General features: G+C 42.4%; 1 protein-coding gene across 2 annotated transcripts in view; it reads left to right on the forward strand.

Moving 5' to 3' along the window:
* The first annotated feature begins 1396 nt into the window (after positions 1-1396).
* Positions 1397-13501, forward strand: part of iqsec3a (IQ motif and Sec7 domain ArfGEF 3a) — a 119666-nt gene continuing 107561 nt past the window's right edge. For both annotated transcript variants that reach the window (XM_006780729.3, XM_006780730.3), the window contains exon 1: positions 1397-2205. In XM_006780729.3, the coding sequence (XP_006780792.2) occupies positions 1610-2205 (596 nt within the window). In that variant the 5' untranslated portion in view covers positions 1397-1609. The remainder of the gene's footprint in view (positions 2206-13501) is intronic.

Below are 13501 nucleotides of genomic sequence, written 5' to 3' on the forward strand. Positions count from 1 at the left end.
GACTGAAAATCAGCCTACGGCTCCTGATCCAATTCGGGGGTGGGGGTGGGGGGGTCATTGCCGTCTACACAGCACAAACCTTCAGATTGGTTTGCATAAAAACAAAAAGTGGGTGAACATGAATATTTTATCAAATCATCACTGTGCTGCTAAGTAAGGAGCATGTGGAGGAAGCTATTACATCCTCCACTGTGCCTTTCTTTTGCAACCCAGCAGAGGAACACCCCCCCCCCCCCCCCCCAACAAAAGCCACCATCTAAAACACAAAGACTGCTGTGTGACAAAAAGATCACCATGAGCGATACTAATCACATCACACATTCATATGGTGAGCAGGGAATTGCATCTAATTCAAATGCTGACGTCGAAACATCCAGCAACTCCCAGCTTTTATTATGATGAAATATTACCTGATTTCAAAGATCAGAGATGGAGGAAGAAATGATACCACGAAGGGCTTTGTAGACAAACAGGAAGATCTTGAAACTGTTTCTAAAGCTCACTAGCAACCAGTGGGGAGAAGGTAAAACAGATGTAATATAATCTCTTTTTCATGTGCCTGTGAGGAGCCCAGCAGCAGCATTTCAGACAAGTTGGAGAGGGGACAGAGCAGACTGACTGAGACCAGCATAAAGTGAATTGCAGTAGTCCAAGCGAGAGGAAACAAGGGCATAGGTAACATTTTTGCAATCTCTCATGGAAAGAAAAGGCTCAATTTTCAAAATAGAGCTGAAATGGAAGACACTAATTGGTTTAAATTGAAGATCTATGTTTAATTTCTGGGTAGCATAATTGCGCAGTGTTTACCATTGTTATTTTCTAGCAAGAAGGTTCTGAGTTCAAACCTTCTGGTTGGCTGGGGCCTTTCTGTGTGGAGTTTGCATTTTCCCTCCGTGCCTGCTTGTTTTTTTTTCTTCTCTGGGTGCTCTGCTGTCCTCCTACAGCCCAAAGACATGTATGTCATTATGAAACAGATGTCAGGTGTGGGCATGAGTGTGAAGGGTTGTCTTAACGTTCAGTATTATTTCAGTTCAGTTCAGTTTGCTTATATATAATATAAAGGCACTTTATACTGCAAGGTAAGACCCTATTTCATTGCATTGAGGAGAAAGAGAAAAGAAGAGAAGAGAAAAGAAAAGAAAGGGAGGAAAACGTGAGGAGAGAGTAGAAAACACAGAATAAGGGAGAAAGAAACAAGACAAAAACAAAACAAACAAGAAAAAAACACACTGGACTGTTGCCTGTGGCTTGGGCAGCAGCTTTCACGTTTAACGTGAGAGCTGCTAGATTATTTGCCCTGCGTGTTGACATCACTGGTCCACTACGGCCCCGCCTCCGGACTCCGGTGATGCTGATCCCCCCTTGCATCAGCACCATTTCTGGTTTCCTTGCAAAGTACTGAGAGAGAGAAAGAGAGAGGGGGGTGGGGAGATAGACAGGGAGAGAGCGAGAGAGAGACTCAACCTCACCAGAGCGTAGAGGCGTCAGACTGCCGCCACAGCATCTCGGTTACGCACTGTTCAGAGGCCCCATCGACCGATCACCGCTCCAGAACCAGCTAAAGGAGAAGTCAACATAGCCGGGCGCGTTGCCACAGCTACAGTCAGTAATGGAGAGCCTGCTGGATAATCCAATGAAAGCCGTTCTTTATCTGAAGGAGCTCACCACTATCGTCCAGAACCAGCAAAGCCTGATCCAAACACAGCGCCAGCGCATCGACGAACTCGAGCGGAAGGTGGAGGACCTGATCGGAGAGAACCGACAGTTGCGGGACCCCCATCACTACGTCCAGCAGCCTTCTCAGCACCACCATCACCACCACCACCACCACCCGACTCACCGCAGCGCCAGTCCCCAGGCGCCGGCCCACCTTCACCAACACCCGGGGAGCAACAAAGCTGCGGCTCATCTCGGCCAGCAGGCGCATCAGCAGCAGCCACCACCACCCCAGCAGCATCAGCATCAGCAGATTACCGGTCTGTCGGCCCAGCCTCAGCAGCAGCAGCAGCACCCGACTCCTCCTGCACCGTCTTCCCACCACCCACAGCAGCTGCAGCTCGTTCCCACCTCGCCGCAGTCGCCCAAAGCGAGCCAAGCCAGCCCCGACTCCGCCGAGGAGGATAAGAGGAGCCCCTGCTGCAAGTCGCTTGTTCCGCAGACTCCAACCACTCTCTGCCGTTCAGTGGGTCTGGCCAGGAAAGCGGAGTAAGTAGCTTTCGTGCTGCGTGCACTGCATAAAAAAGTTCCCTTTCAACGAAAAAGTAACATTAATAATAATGATGATGATAATGATAATAATAAAAATATTGGGATCAGAGCCAATCATCTTCTGTTTTTAGCGCCTTTACCTGATGTAAGTGTAGCCATGTGCCTTTTCCCAAACGACCTTTAATTAAAATGACAGAAACTGCTCTGTGTCAAACAGGTGACATTACTTTCCCAGATCTGCAGACTTTCTTGCCTCTCATGAATATCAGATTCAGTGACCTGAGTAATTTGTCCTACATATTACATTACTGTGACGTTACCTATTTTATTGCAGTTTTTCCAGGCTAAATATAGCATATATAGAGTCCCTTCCTAAGTAGCCATCATGTCAAGTCAGTGCATGCGCACACTATAACAGACCACAGTGTCTGTATGAGCTCAGTGCTGGACTCCATGTGATTTCACTTTGATTTACTTAGCATCCCGCTTTCAAGCTGAGGCCTAATTTTCTCATTCATGTTCCTTCTGTATTTTCACATTGTTCACTCTCAGTCACGGTCCCATTAGATCAAATGAAAACTTAATGGATATTGATTTCAAGGACCGAGACTGGCATTTTAACTTGGGTTAATTTTGCACCAAGGTAGAACGTGACCACCTTTGCACGACCAAACAGTGGAAAGGACGTTTTTTTTCTTTTTCGGGAGAGTAGAACTGAAATGTGGTTCATTTATGCAATTTACATGCTGTTCTCTTTGAGATGAGGTTACAGCGCTCTGTTTTTTTTGTGCCCCCTCGTGTTTCCACATTCTGACTGTGGAATGCATCTGTTAAAATGCATCTGTTTTTAGGCACGGCTGAGGTAGCAGTTTCACAGGTGCCAGGAGTGCCTGGTGACATCGTAAACACCCATCTTAAAACATCAAGAAACTCCTAAAGGCACATCACTGACTCTGAGACGAAATGTCAGCAATTTTGCTTGGAACACACCTACATGGAACTTTGATAGTGCAGGCTGTGGGTAAAAACAGCATATTCCTCATTAAGACAGAAACGGAAACACACAAGAGGAGCAATCCGGCAGGAATAAAAGCAAAGATAGAAAGACTTTTTGGGGCTGTTTATAAATCGCCTAACAGCCACGTCAGATTGAAGCTGAATTTTCTGCTTTTTATAGTTTAGCAATTATGGGCATCTTTACCGCGAATAAAACATATAAACCAAAATGTAAATCATCATCAGCTATTTCTATACACACTGATTATTTACTACTTGTCTTTGTCTTACTTGACAGTAAATTGCTTATAACTAGCTTATAACAAGCATTGGCTCTGCAGCCGCTTTTCACCAACAAATACATTAAATGAAAATAAACACTGTCTGCATTAGCTGAAATTTTGGACGGCAGTAAAAGGTCAATAAGGATCAAATATTTACATATCTTATATCAATTAATCAATACAAATGATGGATAAAGATATAATAAATACATATTGTCTGTGACCTCCTTTTATGCAGCTTTAGTTAAAATGTACAGAGAAGACTGATGAGTGTTAGTATGCATCTATATGAATAGATTACTAGTTTGACCATTTCAACTGTTTTTATGCCATTTCTGTGCATCTTAAAGTTTCTCCTCTGTGTCACCTTCTTGCTGGATAACAAGTCCCCCACAAAATTGCAGGTGTAGTGCAACTGCATCATTTTTTCCCAGTACCTTTTTGTCATTTACAGCATACATTCGAGCTCACAGGTTCTGCAGGGCTCACATGGCATATTCTGATCGGCGTTACAAAAATCCCCTTTGATTCAGTGTTGTAAAACAACAAAACCTGCAAACCTTTCGCATTTAAAAGCGCTGGAGTTGCTTCAGAGGTGTCCGTGCTGCTGATGTTGTTTGCCTCCTGCAATCAAGGTCACATGAACTGACTCTTCCAGATCCGCACAGTTACAGAAACAGCGCACTGCACTGAGCCCCATCTGCTCCACTTGGCTGCATTTGCATTGTTTTTGTTAATCCAGATTGATTCATCATGCCATTAAGTCGTAATTTCTAAAGAGTGCAGGGCAGGAATGGTACACACACATGCACACACACACACACACACAAAAAAAATCAGCAACACACAAACTCACACAGTATGAACTGTACACAATGCATGTGATTCAGTAAGTAGGTTCAATTGTTGATTCAGTAACCATGCCCCCTGACAGTTCCACTAGGGTGATGAACAACAAGACAGAGAGATGATGAGATGGACAGAATTCAAAAGAGCGTATGGTACGATATCCCATCGTTAATGTAAAAGCGGTGATACATAAAATGCGCGAGACGTGAAGCAGCATCGTAATTTCCACTTAGAGCATTGATCCCGGTCAGTCAAGACTGTGAGTCGTTGCGCTGTCACTGCTGCAGGAGAATAGATACATTTCGAGTAATGGGAGGGTGACAGGGACACATTGCGAGCATCCTAATAAGCCGTGCATGTAAATGTGCCTGTATATTTATCTATTCCATTTGCTGGCCAGTGACTTCTGATTATTCCTATCACACAGCAAGTGTTGTGTAACAAGTGGCTTCTCCTGAGAAGTCTGTGGAAAATAAATGATGAGGAAAGCCCGCCACACCCTTAAGCAAAAGAACAGGGTACAGGCTTTCTTCCTGACATCACTAGAGTGTCTGTTTTCTGCTGTTTTCAGTGATACTGCTAACTCAGATTTGCCCCACTGCTTGCAGTACCTTTACATTATGAGCGTGGTATTGATCTTATCTAACTCTCGGAAAGAAAGCAAATAAATATATTTCCCCAAAGTTCACATGCCTATTGATCAGTGAAAACAATGAACATGTTTTATTTATAAAAGCATACATTTAGGTATGCTTCCCAAGGAAACAAGCTGAAATTAGCAGTCAAACGTGCTGATGTGGAGGGATTTTCACGGTATCTCAGTATGTCTTTTGAAATAAATTTGTGTACTATATTTACATGCACGTATTTTGCACAGTTGCACAAAACAGATGCATAGAAATCTCAGGAAAAATAACCCAAATAGCATCAAGAGGTTCTTGCATTAACTGCAGAATTAAACATATAATTCCTGACTATTGAGATGTAATGGATTTCCAGCTTAGCCGCCATTTTCCCAGCTCAACTAGGTGTTTTTGTTTGATTAAAAGACAGCAGAAAATCCATTTGCAAAGCTCTAAATTAAAAATTAAATGCTCGCTTGCACCCATCATGCATTTCTCGCCTCCTTCTTTATTTTAGCACTGCGAATCGAGGCTGTTTTCAGCTTTGAGCGTCGAACTTGGCTGAAAAGTAGTAACTAGTAACTTCTCAGAAAGACAGTCTGAAGTGTTGCAATTGTGTTACTCAGTCTGAGGCAGATTCATAAAGGGCCTGTGTGATCTAAACGCAGCAATCCTGGCTACACCTCTTTCCTCATCACCCTTTTTCCGTCAACTGCGCCTCCAACTTTCTTGGCTTGTTCATATTCTCCCAATCTTTGACTCCTTCCTCATTACTTGTTTTCCATTCTCAGCTGTCCGTCTGCTTGTCTTTTTCCACCCTTCATTCAAACTTCCTCTCTTAAATTTCCTCTTCTCCACATGCCTTCATATCATCATTCCCCTCCTCACTTCCCGTTTCCCCCTTAATCAGCAGCTTATGCTTCAGGAACCACCTCTGCAGTCTGAATCAGTATTCAGACCAGTCCTCAAACCATCAGGCTCTCCACCACTTAAACCAGGGGTGTCGGACTCCAGGCCTCGAGGGCCGGTGTCCTGCAGGTTTTAGATCTCACCCTGGGTCAACACACCTGAATAAAATGATTAGCTCATTACCAGGCCTCTGCAGAACTTCAAGACATGTTGAGGAGGTCATTTAGCCATTTAAATCAGCTGTGTTGGATCAAGGACACATCTAAAACCTGCAGGACACCGGCCCTCGAGGCCTGGAGTTTGACACGTGACTTAAACCATCTCCTGACTGGACTGGAGCCTTCAGTTCACCCTGCCTGCTCTGTATAGGGGTTGCCAAGTATGTGTGTGTTTGTGTGTGTGTGTTAAAACGTATGTTCAGGAGGGAATCGAGGAGAGTGACATTAAGAGTAGGCGAGGTGGTGCGTTTGTGTTCATAGGGGCGACTGAGGTGGAAATCCCTGAGTTCTCACTTAGCTCCAGGTGCTTCTCTACCGTTTTTTGTACCTCCCACACACTCTCACAGATATAATAGGCCTCTCGCCTTTACACACAAAACGCTCACTAATGCAGATAAAACCCTGACATGCCACATGGCAGCCTGCATGTTTTTCCACATTGCAACTCCCTCTGCACCCACCGTGCCCTTGTTTTACCTCCTACCGGGCCTGCACCAACTGGAGAGCAGAATGTATGACATTTCACATGCCATTTCCTGCCTGCGATCATCTCCTTCAGGAAAATCGTGTGTGTGTGTGTGTGGGGGGGGGGGGGGGATTGGGATTTCAGTGAACACACATACACTCACAAATACATTGTAGTATATATTACAGTAACAGTAACCCCGCCGTGTTCCTGCTGGATGCCGCGTCGGCTCCTTGTTCTGATGCTCTCAGATCAATGAGCCTGGAGCTTGACAGTTCATGCTCTAACACCTAAGCCATCACTTTAAAGGCCCGCTAGCCTTGATCCTATTAAATCTCTATTTTAAGGCTAGACTTTTGCTTTTATCAAAATTTATTGTCTGCCTTTTCTCCAAATAATATTCTTCATCATGACTTTACAGGAGCACTGTGCAACCAACACAAGGTTAAGAGCCAAAGAGACTGCTAAAGATATGTGACAATGAGCGTTTAAATTGATGAATGCTGAATGCTTCTTGGGTGATTGTGTCACAGGAGGCTGAGCAGGTCATCCCTTATTTGGAAAGTTGGGGGTTCAATCAGCCTGCTTGCCAAAGGGTCCTTAGGAAGTGTGTCTGTGAATGTAGCTTGCAGTGAAAGAGTGTTTGGAGTGGTCAAGAAGACTAGAAAAACACTACATTAGCAGCAAATCTTCTTTTAGGCATAATAAATGTCGGATACCTTTGCATCTCAACTTACCACTTGTCAGTGCTGGTTTATTTTTTCTATCAGGATAGAGCTGGAGCAAAATGTGTTCAGGGTGTTTGAGTGTTCGCTTGCTCTTATTGCATGCATCCAGTTTTCACTTCAGCAGCTTATACAAATTTAGTTATGGATTCTTTACCCAGTAGGTGATTAAAAAAATCCCCTGAAGATTAAAATGACAAGAAAATTAATTTTGTACTGCAAAAAATAAATAAAAAAGATTTTAAGATTGCTTAAAATGGTTCAGTGAAGTCACGTAACTTCAACTTCAACATCTGTGAGTGATCCAACCTATATTCATTGTAGCTCCACTTCTGCACTTCTGTGATTGCCCAAGTTTCTAGGCCAAAAACCTTGGCACAAAAACTGATGTGACTAGTTCAAAGCCAGTGGTGGTAAATGGCAAAATATATATTTATGATTCAAGAACAACCATTTCCTGTCTCTGGAGCCTGACAGAAAAGTAATACCGCTTCTAAGCATGTTTGTGTATTGGAAAACAACAGTGGGAGTGATTCCAAGAGAAGTAGATGGGTGGATGATGGATTTTAGGAGGTAAATGGTCCTTTCTATTTCTTGCTCTCACTCTCTCTCTCTCTCTCAGCCCCCTTTCTCTTGCCATTTTCCTTTGTACCATTACTGGAGCTCTTTACTCTACTTCCCCCTCACCTCTCTGTATGGGAATCATGTCTGTTCGGTTATGACAGGGTGACTGCTGCTGCTGGAATCCAAATCATGAATATCACATTTGGTGCGTAGTGCTTTTAAATTGCTTCATTTCTCTGAGGATGTAGCTGCGGGGTGATTCCTGACTCACTGGTAGCATATTAGCTGTTTTCATGCACAAGTTGAGCGGGTCGAAAGACTGTCCCAGCTGTCTGTAATCCAACCGTGTGCGCTCGTGTGTGCATATGTATTTAGGATTGTGACTGTTTTTGTGTTAGGGTGTAAGAAAATTACATAAAAATTGCTGTTTTCTGAGATATACGGGATACATATCAAAGCCTTTACATTTATTTCAGTGTGTGGATATGTGTATTAATCCAGAGTGTAACTTCTTTAGGATTTGCCCCACTGGACACTGGACTGTTGGTCTGCAGTGCTGGTTTGATCCAATTTAGTTGTAACTGTGGCTGAATTGAAATTGAATTATATTGTACTGAGTGCAAATAAATAGGACAGCACTGCTCATACTCTGCAAATGGTATAAAATAAAATTACAGTTAATGGAATGGGCAGTTCTCTTCACAAGTGTGATGAGAAGCACAGGGAAATTGATCAGTTCTGTTGTGCTCGCATAATTGACTGAAAACATTCACCTTTAAAAGAGATTCAGTTCAATTTTTCTCTGTAACAAATTCAGTACTTAAATGAAAACAAACTACTGGCAGCTGCATTTGCCAGTGTCAAATGGTTTATTACCGTAAAACTATTACATTACTGTGTTGTATAGAACATAATATTTTGGTTGCCATCATACTATTGATTTAGTGTCCCTACTCTGTCTGTGATTTCCATCAACATTACATTAAAGTGCCATGAATATAAATATAACATGTGAAAAATACTTTCCTCTATACCTTTCAGGGGTCAGGGTCTTAACCGTATGTTCTTATTAATGCATTAGGTTTCTTATCTTTTCTTAATTGGAAAGGGGTCTTTGTTATGGTGACACACTACCCACTGACAATAATGTATTTACACAGTTAGTGCAGGACTCTATGCAGTTCTTTTGAGTACTAAGGGTGTACTAAGTACACCCTTAATCGAATGTAGCTGATTGTCGTTGAGCAAATGTGAGCACCTCTATGAGAGCAGACGTTTTGGCAGTTTGCTGGTTTGGAGGATTGTGATGCACGTTAGCAGCACACCAAGAAGTGGATGTCCCATGGTGGGCCGTGCAATGGTCAAAGAAATTGCAAAAAAACCAAGAGACTTCTGGAGCAATGTCCTTTTACAGATGAGACCAACCTGAAGATATTTCACAATAATGCACTGTGCTACAGTAATTCAGCATAAACGCCTCAAACCAACTGTAAGCAAGGAGGTTTTGCGCCTTTCACTAAGTCAAAACCCAGTTTGGGACAAGCTGTTGTCCTGCAACAGGACAATGAACACAACAAACACACTAGCAAATTTACAACAGAATGTCTAAAAAAGGTGCTGCAATGACCCAGTAAAAGTCCAGATCTAAATCTGAAATGCTAAAATGAAAGCCCACAAATCTCGATGAACTGAAGTAAGGGGCAAAAATTCCTCCACAACATTTTGATATGAGAGACTGAAAGATTCATGCAGAAAAATGATTACTTGAAGGTACTGCAACTAAAGTTGGTTCTACAACTTATTGAATTTTATGGGGTGCGCTTAGTTTTTTGCAGGACTGTAAAGAGAAAAAAATGAGAGACCCCCCCCCCCCAAGAGCTACATCTCTGACTCTACAGACCTCAGTTAGCATGTTAACTGTTATGCCTGTTAACAGACCTGCATAGAGTCCTGTGAAAATGTTCCTTTTCACAAAAATAACTGTGACCAATATTACTTATGCACTACTTTTAAAGTAGAGTTCAGATGACTTTTGTTATGTATTTGCTCAATATAAATATTGTAAAACTAAACGGCAGTGTGATGTTAAACATTTAGTAGGAAGAGTCTTTGCACTCTCCAGTACATAACTGTCATCCTGGTGGTGCCCAGTTCGTATCATTACATTGACTCTGGGAATGGATGAAAAATGATCGTGCACAGATGAGTTTGATGTGGACTCAAGCAAAAGAGATACTCAAGTGTGACTTTTCTGAAAAAGAAAAAAACTGTATTATACCACAAAAACAATATGATACTGTACAGGTTTTCCTGGATTTTTTTGCAGGAATGTATTCATTTATTTATTTTACACACGGAAAAATCGGAAACCCTTTTTCCAGCACAAGCTAAAAACTTGATCTGTTCAGTAACTGTATATGTCAGGTTTGATTAATGGTGTTTTTGACTACGTTCCAGGTGATGCCAGGTGTTTCAAGCTACAGTGAGAGGGGTGATAATGTGGCACGTAGTACAACAGTGTACCCCCCCCCCCCCCCCCCCCCCCCCCCCAAAACACCAGAATGACAGACAGGCTAAATAATTGGACAGATTAAAAAATAAAACAGGGGCAAAACAATTGCATAACACATACTGAGAAGCCCCATAGGGCTGAGGAGCCCAAATGTTGTCCCACTTTCCTCAAGGCTGAAGTGCAAAACAGTTTCCTTTCATTGTCCTCTATCTGCGTGCTCCCTAATCAATCAAAATGAAAAACTTTGGCTCAGCCGTTCTTGTTCTTGTTCTCTTTTTTTCCTGAACATGGCTTCCAACTGTTTCCCAGGCAACACGCCGACTGAAAGACAGACGTGCTGTTCTCGTCCTTGACGCATCCAGATGCCTCATATGACATTTCATTCCATTAGTAAATATTGCACACCCACAATGTGGCTCTGCCCAGGATTTTGACATGTTTTTGTAGTTTGTCATGTTACACTAGCTGCGCAGCAAGTTGCCGCCTTCGTGGTTGGAGGTAAATTATTCACACATCTGATGGATGCATTTCATTTCTTCTCCATGCAAATGAACAGCAGGCCTAATGAGCAATCAGCGGAGTGCACGCGCGCCATTAGTATGCAATCTACATATTTCAGAGTTGTGTTTGCAAATGGAAATGCCATCGGTGTTATCATCTGGTGTCACTCAGTCCCATCGCATATTGTAAACAGATAACGTCGCGAAGTAACCAAAGCTTGCATCAATATCAGTTGCTTCTGAAATCTGTGCTTTCTCATCACTGCGATAACTTTTATTACGTTAATGGTACATTAACAAAATCTACAATCATATAATATTTCAAAGAGCTGGCCTCTTTAGCAGCTGCCTACCAATCGTATGATTTAAAACAATTTTTTTATTGCGGAGCTAAGAAAATAAGTGCTGTCATGTCATTAGAGTAGCACTAATACATGCCTCGTGGCTTGCTTTTAAAAGAAAATCTCCTTAAAATCCATTGCAATCTGTGTTATCGTTCAACTTAAAATGTGCTTTTAGGCGTCAGTTAACAGCTGCTAACATATGCGGTGTTTTAAAAATCTGTTGACCGTAGCGTAACACTTCTAACCCTCTCAAGGCAGGCGTTGCAGATTTGCAACAGTTAAAAGCTACCAACCGGATTACCCCACATACATATTTTATGAGTTTTTTTTTACTCAGAAGTACCACTGCAGGTATTCTTTTGTGCATTAGCAACAAAAACTTAATTTGAGCCTGACAGGGCTAAATGTCTTCAACGTTATGCTTCATTTAAATCTGTGCTGCTCTAGTGTTTGCCCTTCATGCTAAGATGCTGGAATTCCTCAAGGGCAGACAGCGCTGTGGTCAGTGAGCTCCTGAAAATGTTCTTTGAAAGTAAAAGCAGTTGTGGAAAAATGTCCTCCCATCTGTCACAGAGATTTCACCTCCCGAAAGCTTAGCAGAGAAAATCCCTCGACAGACAATTGTGATTGTTTAGCACCACGTGCACTCGTCTGCATCAGCGTGTGTGTCCGCACGAGCCTAGGCCAGCAGTTAAATTATGGGGTTGCGTTGGAGGTGAACAGTTTGAACAAAATATTTAATTTTGTGTCATTTTTTGAGTCCAGTAGTGAGATTTAGTTAAAGAACTAAAGATATATACGATGCACTTCTGCTACTACAGTGTTTATTGTGTTACGCTTCTTTAATATGTTGAGGGTAAAAATGATTTTGCGAAGGATAAACCCGTGCATCTTCAATCATAGCTCACCCAGCAAGCCTCCTCTGCCCTCAGTCCTCTCTCCTCTAGATGCATTTCCAGAATTGAGACATCCTTCAAGATGGCGTGTGGGATTGATGTCCGTGTCACAGCGGGAGGATGGAGGTTACCCGAGACAAGGAGGCACGGAATAGAAAAATGAGACGAGGAGTTTAGCAAAAAAGGGAAAGGGAGAAAAAGTAAAAGCAAAAAAAAAAGAAGCCATGTGAGAAATATAGATAGATATATAGATTGATAAAGGATGATGCACACAGATAATAAGAAATATGCAGTAAAGGAAAATGTTTACAGGGGCTATACATTTTTTATTTTAACTTCATAACATGAAGTATGCAACATATGCATTTCCTGCCTTTTAAACTTTGTGTAATCTGAATATTACTGCAGTTCGTTTATCGGCCGTTGCTCTCTATCCAACATAATCTCCGTACAGCATTAGATACTCGCACAGCTACACGCACACACACACACTTGTGGACAAGCACACGCTAGCCTAAGGAAATGTCAGGTATGGTTAACTTTACGAGCCAGAGTAATGTTCAAAGCCGTCCACCTAAGCCTGCGAGGCACTCTGGAGTTGATCGGAACAGGCACTGCATGTCCAATCGCCTTTCCTGGTCTTCTCAGCGGCTCCACCAAGCCTCAACCATGATTTATTGTGCTGTGTAGTAGAAAAAATATACAGGAAATACTTTCATTCAGGTAATAACTTAATCACATATTCACTCATTTGCATTATTCATTGCAGCTGTGGGTGCAATTTTTTCACCTGATTGATTTGACTTTTCACTTATGAAGCTTTTAGAATTTATAGCTGCAGAAAAGTTTGTGGCTTGTATCGCCTGTGATCTGTGATATTTTGTAGCCACCATAGCCTGTGCGCACATTTGGATGACCATAAAAGCACTCTGTCCTTCCCCTGCACTGTGGTTACATCATCAACGCCTGTCTGTCAACCCTTTGACGCTCTGTATTACATCATCAGGTACACAGTCCCATAGGGAGGAGACGATGTTGTCTTTGGATGCTTCGACTTGGAGCAAATCCTAAAAACGAGCTAATGAGGTAATCAGGACACGGATGCTGCATGAGTCATATATGTGAGACCCGAGCTACCACGCGTTCATTTTCCTCACCGTACAAACACAATGTACAAATTATGCAAAAATCCCAAAGCACAAATGCTGTCTGAATGAAAATAAGTTAAGCTACATCCTCAGAAAATATAAAGCTACTGCTGCTGATCTGTTACATGGCATTTTCCTCATCAGCATTAAATCTGCAGATATGACAGCCATGTCACTTTGATAGCATCAGCGTGAAGTGTGGAAAATATCTGTAAAATCTGACCCGTTGCCAAGTCTTCAGCAGATGGCCCCGCAGCAA

The sequence above is a fragment of the Neolamprologus brichardi genome, chromosome 17 (genome assembly GCF_056152115.1).
Source record: "Neolamprologus brichardi isolate AB-2024 chromosome 17, ASM5615211v1, whole genome shotgun sequence".
In the NCBI taxonomy this organism is placed as follows: Eukaryota; Metazoa; Chordata; class Actinopteri; order Cichliformes; family Cichlidae; genus Neolamprologus; species Neolamprologus brichardi.